At 37.5% G+C, this 11,194-nt stretch overlaps 2 protein-coding genes across 2 annotated transcripts; both read left to right on the top strand.

The window, feature by feature from the left end:
- Nucleotides 1-2,405: 2,405 nt before the first annotated feature.
- Nucleotides 2,406-3,479, top strand: LOC141004102 (GTPase IMAP family member 7-like). The gene has a single exon (XM_073475598.1). It carries the CDS (start codon nucleotides 2,406-2,408, stop codon nucleotides 3,477-3,479), a length of 1,074 nt encoding a protein of 357 aa, XP_073331699.1.
- A 4,544-nt stretch (nucleotides 3,480-8,023) lies between these two features.
- Nucleotides 8,024-9,453, top strand: LOC141004101 (GTPase IMAP family member 7-like). The gene is made up of 2 exons (XM_073475597.1): nucleotides 8,024-8,037; nucleotides 8,568-9,453. The coding sequence occupies exons 1-2, from the start codon at nucleotides 8,024-8,026 to the stop codon at nucleotides 9,451-9,453; spliced, it is 900 nt and encodes a 299-aa protein (XP_073331698.1).
- Nucleotides 9,454-11,194: the final 1,741 nt, after the last annotated feature.

Below are 11,194 nucleotides of genomic sequence, written 5' to 3'. Positions count from 1 at the left end.
TGAAGGGTGTTTGTGTAACCTCTCCTGGGGATATGTCTTCTGACAATGGTTGATGTGTGACACAATGGAATGTACATGTATGTTAAATTCATTTTTAACCTGAGACGGATTTGGAGATAGTGGGAGTGTTATTTTAAGTGAGTTCACATGCGATCAATGAAGAACTTCTAGAAAAGAAATATTGTGTCAAACTTGTTTTTTTGATCTTTGTTACAGTTATTCAACAATAAATCTCCTTCTAATTCTTCATGTGTTTTCAAGTCTCCTTCTTTCATGAAAATATTACCTTTCATCCCAACAGCTGAACAGCTTACTGTTAATTAAAAGACCCAGAGGCATTGAGTTACTGTTGCTATCACATTTAACTCCATTTGCGAGCAAGATTTTAGTCCAGCTGAGCTTTAAACAGCAAAATACGAGCCTTTTTTCTTATTGACGTTTACCACAAAATAACACAAACCACTTACTGTGGAATTGTATAGATTCCCTGTTGTTTTTTGCTTTAAGTAACAAGAGAAACACCTCTGAAATTCCCATAGAAATTAAAATTCACTCATTATCTACTCGCCCTCATGCCGATGAGAGGTCAGCTTAAGTTTTGTTTTCTGCTTCTACTGCCTGACTTGTATGAGTCAGTGTTTCATATCTTGAGAAATGAAACAATGAGGGAGACAGAAAATCAAGGCTCTACATTTCATTTTGAAAACACAAGTGGAGACTTTGGAATAAATGACATGATTTTTTGTATTAAAATGTAAAAAATAATCCCCTTTTTTTCCAATTGTCATAGCCACATGTTCATAAAGACATGTTGACACATCTGTTGGCTCTCAACTGTGCATGACACGGTCAAAGTAAAATCAAAGATTTTAATCAAAACTGGACATCATTTTCAGAATGAAATTATTACTATCTGACACATTTTGTGACCATTATTAATATCAATACTGGTGTTATTGTGTGAAAACATGTGCAACTTGTGTTGAACAATCCGGCAGCGTGCAGCCAGGAAACAAGTCAGACGGGTAGAAAGAAAACAGTGCGAGAGGCAAGTCAGAGCAGGAGAGCAGCAGAAAAGACTCGCCTCGAGACGCAGCGTGGATCTGAGGGATTTTTGTAGTTGTCTGCTTTCGACAGCATGGACGGTAAGTTGCACTTATTTTTTTAATCAGCTGTTGTGTCAACAATGAGCACCAAATACTGTTGTTCAAACCAATGTGGCATTCTTAAAACTCAAAATAAGTATTTCAAAACATTTTTGTTGCTGTCTTTTAATATATTTTACTCGGAAAGGTTTCTTTTTTTTCTTCTTTTTTTTTGTTTCATTTTTTTTTTTTACATAATTTAAGCTCTGACGGAACCTTATGAATCACCTAGTAGCAGAATCACATTTAGATAATAATATTCTGTTTTCCTATAATGTATTTCTAACTTGACGCATCCGAATTCATTTTTTCATTTTTTATCCATGAGCTTATCAGAATGATTAGAATTAGGAGTTAACCCCTTATGTGCACCTGTCAGGTAGCTCTGGTGTCTTACTGTGTGTTATATTAATTTATTCTCAAACAAAATAGTAAACTGTGACCCCACATGTACTGAATATACTATCAAAATCCTAAAACATATAAAATCCAGGAAAGTTCTGTCTGACTGTTTTTCTGTAATTAGCCTTATTTCACACTGAGTAATCATCCTTAACCACGGCTGATGCAAGGATTTTTTCTCTGCTGGTGCTAAGGGTGAACAACTCCAGCACAGGTCAGCACTCGTGCAGCCACAACTAAAGGTCCTATTTGTAAGATTTTTCTCACTAATAGCACCAACAACAAAATATATCCAAAATGCAGCAATAAAATGTTCATTCATTCCAATCTTCAATCAATCAATCTTAGCAATTGTATTTCTATTTCAAAAAATACTTGGGTACTTATTAACCTTTACATATGTCTTTATAAAAATACTATAAAATGCTTGAGGGGGTGTAGCTGGAGCTAAACGGATTTGCGACGTGGCTATAGCATCCCCTAACCCCAGTGTAGTGCCATGCTTGTAGCATTTTTGAATCTCTTTATTCAACCTTTATTTTACCAGGACTATTCCCATTGAGATTCTTTATTACCAGAGAGTCCTGGACAAGACAGCAACATAAAAGGTTTCACATAACAGAACAAGCAACAAACGTAAAACAAACAATATAAAATTTTACATAAAGGAAACAAGCAATTTAGTTCTTGATAAAAAGTAAATGTGCTTCTCATCAGTCAACGCTTAAACCATGGTGGAGTTTGATCCGGACTGAGACCACCTCTTTCAGTCGGACCAACGTTCAGCTGTTTGGTGTGGACCATTTTGGTTTGGATGAAAGTCTGGACCAAAGCCAAAGAGATAAATGTACCAATTTAATGATACAAAGTTATTCTCTTCTAGTGCCAAACACCAGGAGGATCGTCCTACTGGGGAAAACTGGAGCTGGAAAAAGCAGCCTGGCTGACACCATCTTTGGAGAAGCCAAATTCCAAATAAACCATTTTAATGACTTGAAAACACACTGTTCACAAGCCGAAACCAAGTCTCTCAATGGAAGGAGCATCACTCTGATCGACATGCCTGGTTTCTTTGATGCGGGGAGGTCTGAGGAGGAGATGAAGCCTGAGATGGTGAGGTGTATCACAGAGTGTGCTCCTGGGCCTCATGCTTTTCTCATTGTGCTCAAAGTGGAGAAATTCACAGAGCACGAGCAGGAAGTCATCAACAAAATATGCCAATGTTTCTCTGAAGATGCTCTAAAATATGCCGTGGTCGTCTTCACTCACGGTGACCAGCTGTCTGAAGGGATGAAAATTGAGCAGTATGTGGATCAAAGTGGGGGTCTGAATGACCTGGTGAAGAAGTGCGGAGGCCGTTGCTGCATCGTTGATAATAGATACTGGAAAAGCAGCCAAGGGGATGAATACAGGAGCAACCAGTTCCAGGTGGCAGAGCTGCTCAACACCATAGAGAAGATGGCGATGGCGAACAATGGAGGATACTACACCAATGAGATGCTACAAGAAATGGAGAACGCAATACTGACAGAGGTGGAGCGCATCGGAAAGCCATCAGGACACATGACAGAGGAAGAGATCAGACACCAGGCTAAAATCAACGTCTTTAAGAAGCGGGTGGGCAGCGCACTACAAACATGGTTCAGAGGTTTAATGGGTTTCACGTTCATAGCTGGAGGAGTTGCGACTGTCTCAGCAGTGTTGATCTATTTAAAAGGTGTGGAGGTATTAACAGAAGCACCACTTGAAGAAGTTTGGACACAACTGGGAGATGTGGTAGAAAAAGCAGTAGTCGAGCCAGCCAGTACAATGGTAGAGGTCGCTGAGAAGGAAATCACACAAGAGACATTTGAATACACACTTGAATCTGTCATGGCCAACCTTTTTGATTTGTTTGAAAGAATATACAATCCTTGGAATCCATTTGACTGAACACTGAATCAAATAAAAAACAGCAATCCAGAGGCACTTAAAACAGGCAAGCTATAAAATGTAGGGGTTTAAGGTTTAACTAGTTTGTCAACTTTGAATTCTTACTGTACAGAAGTCCTTGTGTCAAATCACAAAGCTAACCACTGCGATTACTTTTATTAAAATTTCAAGTGAATCAAAAGTAAATTGAGTGGCAAAATATATTTAGAAAAAGTATCAAAATTGGAAATACAAGTGTGTTTCTGACAGACTCAATTTGATTAATGATCCTAAAGGACAAGTTCACCCCATAAATGAAAATTCAGTCAGCGCTGCAGCCTCCTCCTGAACAACTGAAGCACAAAATGTGTCCAGTTTTGTCTTCCAAAGACTTGAAATATGCCAGATAATGTTTTATTTTTGGCTGTCCCCATCTACTTCGGCTATTTAGGCAGATAATGGCTGACTTTTGATTTTTGGGTGGTTCTCTATGACTGTACAGTGTTTTAAAGGGGTATGCTACCAATTGTACATGTGCATTTCACTTGAGTTTCAGTTTCATCACATCATTGGGGTTATTTTTGTGTTGCATTATGAGAATTGCGAAAGCTTGACTCACTGCTTAAAAGAGACTAAAAGTGAAGACTGTTTTTAATTTGTTTTTATTGCAGCTTTGTGGGAGTACAATGCTGAATCAATGGTGTACTGTTTAATGGTGATGATTGAAATTTCTTTGTTAATATGTGACCCTTTGCCATAAATGTTATGTGCAACAATAATAAAAAAAAGCTGATTGGTCACATGTCTTTATTTCAGTTGTTTCTTTTTTCACATTCACATGTAATGTTGAAGTATAAGACCAACAACACTCCTGTTTTCTTATAGATACATTTTATTTTAAGACAAGAAACAACAATTAATTTTACAAACAAGTATTATCTGTGAGGCCAAAGCTTGATAGCTTATTAACTTATTTTCTCCAAATGTGGTAGGGAAGTCAGAAAGTATTGAGAGAGGGACGGAAACATATATTAGTTTTGGTCTTATTGGTTTGTTGGCTACATGCTAACTTAAACCTTTAAGGCTGGACAGAAGAAATTATGCAAATCAACCTTTCGCCAGACTACAGAGTCAGAGACACATATTTAAGAATTTGTTCACCCAAAAATAAAAATTAAGTCATTATCTACTCACCCTCATGCTGATGGAAAGACAGATGAACTTTCGCAGTCCACAAAATATTTCTGGAGCTTCACAGCAAAACAGCGTTGCAGGATTCTCCTAAACAACTGAAGTAGATGAGGACTTGTAAAAATGTACATGTAAAAAAATCAACTACAAAAAAACCCCAAAAACCCATGAAATGGTTCCTCACAGCATGTTTGGCGTTATCCAAGTCGGAACATTGATTTGAAAAGATTTGATTTTCCCCCTTTTTTTAAAGAGTAGTACAACCGTGTGTTGACGTCTTTTCAAATCAATTTGGGATCTTTGGGGTTCCAGAGACTAGGATTACGCCGGACGAACTGTCTTTTTTGGTTGTGTCAAATCCCCATCTACATCAATTGTTTAGGAGAATGCTACAACACTTTTGTTGTGAGGCTTCAGAAATGTTCTGGAGACTAGAAAACTTCCCCTGACTTTCCATCAGCATGACGAAGATGGATAGTTTCTGAATTTTCACCTTTAGGTTTTACAACGTGTTTTGAAGCAGGCTTTAATCTCAATTCTTAAGGTTCCCAAAAGTTGCACAGTCATTTTTATTTTGTAATATTCTTAAAGACAAGAAAAAACTAAGAACCATTCCTACACTTATCAAAAAGAAGTAATCTGGCTACTGACGAAACTTTAAACACAAAGGCCTTTTTGTTTTCAGTCTGTTTGATTGTACAGTGGATTCCCAGCACTTGGGTACGGATGCTGCCAAAACAAACAGATAAAAAAATTCCTTTCTGCCTGTTCTGTTTCAGACAAAACACTCCACCTGAAAAAGGTATGAACAGGTGCAGCATCACCTCTATTGTCGCTGAATATTTACCTGTTGCCAATAGTCTTCTCTACTTTTGGCACAACATGTGTTATTCCATACCCGTCAAAAATGCAGCTGAGCCAGAAGAGTAGAGTACCCAACTATTGTCTACAGCCAGATACTTCTCAAGATAGAAACAGCTGTTGCCAATTAAAATAGCATTCTTTTGAACCTGCACCTTGTCACACCTTGTAAACCACAGTCACCACCCTAAACAGCTATGAAAAGGTGCAGCCATCACCCTCCCGACACCTTCCATGCAAATCAAAGTTTCGATTACGAGAAAACAAAGCAAGCAACTGCAGCTCTTGAAGGTGGGCTGTACTATTTTTTTTACTTTTCTTATACAACCATTTCCGTGCAAATCCATAACCACTGAACACTAAAGGGGTGTTTAACTAGTTGGATAAAGTTAGATAGACGAATGTTGGGATCAACAAATGGTCACATGATTTTAAGAGAGGGACAATCTAAAGGGAAATATCACATACAGTAAATGAAAAATAACATGATATATGAAATATAAAAGTGCCTGATTCATGCCCCCGAACTATTTCTCTTAATTCATAAAATGACCCCCAAAAAATGAAATGTTTAAAATGTTATTTTTTCAATCATAATTAATTATTTTCTCACAATGCCCATGTTTTATGTTTAATTCTGGAGCTGCTTTGTATGTGCAGATGTGTGTCTGTCATTTCCCTGTACTGCAAATGTCAATAAAGTTGTTGTAAAAAATAGGACAGATGATTGAAGATTTGGTCCCTATGACTAAGAATGGTTAAGAAGTGTGGAGGCCGGTGCCACATCATTGACAATAGATACTGGAAAGAAAAACCAAAGAATGAATACAGGAGCAACCAGCGTCATGTGGAGGAGCTGCTCAAGACGATCAACGCGATGGTGATGGAAAATGAAAAAAGCTGACTAAAAGTAACTAAAGTTATTAAATGATGGTAAGGGAGTAAAACGTACAACATTTGCCGAAATGTGGTGGACTGGGTGTAAAAAGTAGCTTCAATCTCCTCTACCATCAGGCCTTTTGGTTCCTTTGACGCAGATAGATGTGATGAGACAGATAGAATTTTCTGTGAAGTGTTTGAGGAATGTGGTGGAGCTGCTGCCAAAGCTGCTGAGGTTAAACAGGGTCGCCAAGGTTAAAAAGACAGACAGAATAATTAAGTATGATTTTTTTTGTCAGTGCTAAAGGATCCTTCCATCCATGGTAGGCCCATTCTACCGAATTTAATACTTAAATAATTTTTTGTCAGTTTTTATATTCTTGTTTTTAAAAACATCTTTTTGATTTTTTTTTGCAAGGGAAATTTAACCAAATAGACATTGTATTTAAATTTTTCAATCATCAAGCTTTATTTTTAAAAAATGTTCAGCATTTTCATGTCACTGTCAGAAGTTTTAGTCCACTGTCTGAGACTGATTATAGCCTCACCCTGACATTTTTGATCAAGAAGTATGTCTGTGTTGAATAGGTCCCATCACTTTGAAGTGAATGTGTTCAAAAGTCTGAAAATCAGAGTATAACTGGGAGGAACATCACTACAAAACATCTGTTATTTTCAATTAAAGCAGCTAGCTATGCGTTGAGATATAGGCTCAAGATTAACTAAAACTGTCACCACCAAAATGTGGTGAAGTTTCGGTCGTGACATGATTGTTTCAGTATCGACAAAAGATTGATTGAAAGATCAGATTATCATTCAATCTAAAACATGTGATGGAACATCACATGATTTTTAAAAAGAAAAAAAAGATCATTTCATCTGTTGTGCAACATGTGAAGGAGCGAAGAAGTGCCCGAACTCAGGAAAGATTAAAAAAAAACATCACATACTCTGCCAGTCCTGTACTTTAATTTTGACAACATGGCTGGTAAGTTAATTTCTTTCAGTTATTTCTGTCAGAACTCAACAATGCATCTCACCCCTTCTGTAGATAGATATGAGAGCTACATGTGTTTTTTTTCATTGGCTGCACCATACCTGCAGAGTAGATGAGCAAGCCACAGGTCGTAATGAAGAGTGAGATGTTTATCTTAACTATCCAGAGAATGTAGCCTTTGTGACAGATAAAACAATCTATTGTTAACATGTGAATGTTATCAGGAAAATGTTACATGGGAGTGTTGATTGCTCTGACAAAGACTGGACAGTAGGTTAATTTCTTTCTGCGGAACAAAACCAACATGACAATATCAGATAAACCACATACCAGTGCTGGTACATGCAACTGATGAAAATAAGTCCAACGTGTTTGTGTTTTCACAATCAGATTATCATTGAACCTAAAACATGAGGTTAGTGTCATGAGTTTATATCGTGTAGTCAAACACTCACAATGGACGTGCATGAACACAAACTCTAAAGGGTGCTCCTTTTTTTTTTTTTTTTGCACTTCAATAAGGAAGTGAACGTGGCAAACAAACTCCAAGAAGAAACAGGAATCACATTCACATGCACACTGGCAGCCTCGTTACTCTGACTGATTGACGCTCCACAGGTTCCTCACTTTGGACAACATGGCTGACAGTAAGTTAATTTTCTTTCTGCAGGACTGATTACTGCACATTGAGTCTTAAGATACAGAAACTTGATGTTGTTGTTTTGTGTTGAATCATTTTTTACAGTGCAGAGGCACTACACTCTGGCTGCCATGCCATTATCCTCCTTCTTTTTCTTTTGCTACATAATGTGAATTATAATGCTCTTATATTTATAAGCAATACTGAAGTTTATACTGATTAATTCAAGCTCTGTCCAGTGATTGACTCTGTTCTAACATTAGCAAAGGTCCTCCGACCCAAACAAATCAGTAACTTTTTCCCAATAATAAAGAAAAGTGTGAAAACATTCAGGCGACAGCTTCTCAGTTTTAGGGGGTGCTGATCGTCCCGTTCACCTGTTTGTGATCCTTGTAGTATCTGATTTGGTGATTTTTGACCAATGAGGATTTTTTATTGAAACTGAGCTCATGTGTAATTTCTGATATACAAATACAACCAAATGACAAACGCACAGTCTTAGTGATAGACATTATTTTCTTTCAGTGTCAAACACAATGAGAATTGTCATCTTGGGAAAAACTGGAGCTGGGAGAAGCAGCCTGGCTAACACCATATTTGGAGAGGAACTCTTCAAGATCAGCCACACTCTCAACTCTGAGACTAGACAATGTCGAGCAGAAACCAGATCTGTCAATGGAAGAAGCATCACTCTGATCGACACTCCTGGCTTCTTTGACACAGACAGATCTAAGGAGGAGCTGAAGCCTGAGATAGTGAGGAGTATCACAGAGTGTGCTCCTGGGCCTCATGCTTTTCTCATTGTGCTTAAAATAGACATATTCACAGAGCAGGAGCAGGTTGGAATGAACAAAATACAAGAATACTTCTCTGAAGAAGCTTTCAAATATGCCACAGTTGTCTTCACTCATGGTGACCAGCTCCCTGAAGGACAGACAATTGAGGATTTTGTCTGCAAGAATAAGATTCTGAGGGATCTGGTGAAGAAGTGTGGAGGCCGATGCCACATCACCGACAATAGATACTGGAAAGAAAAAACAGAGCATGAGTACAGGAGCAACCAGTTCCAGGTGGAGGAGCTGCTCAAGACGTTAGACAAGATGGTGAAGGAAAACAATGGAAGCTGCTACACCACTGAGATGCTGCTCAGAGATCGGGCTAAGGGCAGAGTATTTAAGAAGCATTTGATCATATTGGCAGTCATTGGAATAGGCATTGTACGTGTCGCAGCGAGTTTTGGATTTTCAGTGTCATTCAGCACAGTTGCAGTGGCAGCTGGTGTAGTAGGAGCAGTGATAGCAGGTGTGATAGGATCTATTATACGTAAAAGAGCAGACACACCACAGGAAGCTGGGGTTGTCAAGAATGAAGCCCAATCCGTCTTAGATGAAGCAAATTCATCGCAGCCGAAGTTTAAACATTTTTGAAACCTGTAATGAGCCACGAGGTGTGAGAGAGCTGGAGAGATTTCTTCATGAACAATCTCTCTTCAGATTTAAATCTTTAACCACTGATTTAATTATGTTTATTCAGATGTGATATGTCATAGGTTGTACTTTGTCTGAGCTTCAAACTTTTATTAGCTTTTTCCTGTTTCACAAGCTAACCACAGCACCAGGCTGTCACTTCTGTAAACTGTAATCACAAAGATCAAACATTTTTAACAGCATTCATAGATAAGAACTTTAAAAATATTTTAATCAAACCAGTGTACAGTGTCAGTTGTATTTCTGTCTCCATTAAAACATTGATCAGTGTTTCCTCTTGCAAACGCTGACCAGAGTGATGTATGTACATAATGTTTTTGACATGCTTCTGATGCTCCTGTACAAGTTGTGGTTCCTTTTGGATTAAAATGTATCATCATATATGAACAGTCAATAAAAACCTATGAAAAACATGCTCTTATTGTTTTCAATTTATGAATGGTGCAGTCAGTTAATTAAAACAATTTCATAGAGAACCCTAACATGTTTATTTTAAATGTTTATGGAGGATTTTAAAGATCTAAAGAGTAAAACTAAACTAAGAGTCTACAGCCATACTAACATGCTGATGGTAAGTGTGTGTAATGTTTATCATGTTAATCATCTCAGTTTAGCATGTTAGCGCGATGATAATTAGCACATGACACAAAGTGAAGTTGAGGCTGATGTCATTAGTTGAATGTCATTAGTTTGGTTATAAACCAAACAACATTTTGAGCTGATGATGGTGTTATCTCACAGTGCTCCCGACAGCCACTCTGCGCCTGTTGGGCCTCATTAATAAAACAGACTTAACATCAAATCTGATCTTAAGAATGCCTTTTGCACAAAAGCACATATAAGTAGTTATTTATAAAACATTATTTTGATGTGAAAATGATCTCACCTCTGAGAAGTGTCTAGACTTGAACAAAGGGGTTTCCCGCTGGTTGTAGGCTTAGTGTTGTTTGGGATGCATGTGTCCAAGCTTGAGGTGAACTTTGTATGAGCTTTATGAACAATATGCACACACACTCCCAACTGTTGTGCAACAAGTGAAGGAGTAAACTAATGCCCAAACTAAGAAAAGAAATAGAAAACATTCACATATTCTGGCAGTCTTAGCATGGAGGGTAAATTCATTTCTTTCAGTTATTTCTGTCAGAACTCAACAATGCATTTTAAGTTGTAATATGCAGAATTTTAAATAATAGAAGTAGAAGAGAAGAGAAGACTCATTTCTTACAGGTCACAGGTTCCTACTACAAACACCCACTAATCATAACAAAAGTAACAGAGGACTTCTATTGTGCCTGACTGGTGTTTGAAGAGATTTGGATACATAGAAGAACTTGGTGATTAAAATAATTGTGAGCCTTTATTTATGCATTGACACCTTCTTCATTCACTTATTATTAGGGTTGTAACAATATACTGAATTCTGCTATATTGTGATAAAATAATACTGTGACTATATCTCCTAACCTATCACATTATTTTGCTTGTAAAGTTCATGGATCCATCAAAGGAAATAAATATAAATATTCTACTATCTCTTCTCATCATTGTATTGTTCTGTTTGAACAGCAAAGGGTGCAATTATACTGCTCAAGTAGACAGACTGGCTTTACCCACCCTACTCCACCTCTGATTGGTTGGCTTCTTTGGTTTTGTTCTCAGTGCTTGACTCAAACTGTTAGTT

Source organism: Pagrus major, chromosome 10, assembly GCF_040436345.1.
Source record: "Pagrus major chromosome 10, Pma_NU_1.0".
In the NCBI taxonomy this organism is placed as follows: Eukaryota; Metazoa; Chordata; class Actinopteri; order Spariformes; family Sparidae; genus Pagrus; species Pagrus major.
The sequence above is the reverse complement of the archived record's forward strand: the minus strand, read 5'-3'. Positions and strand labels throughout refer to the sequence as shown.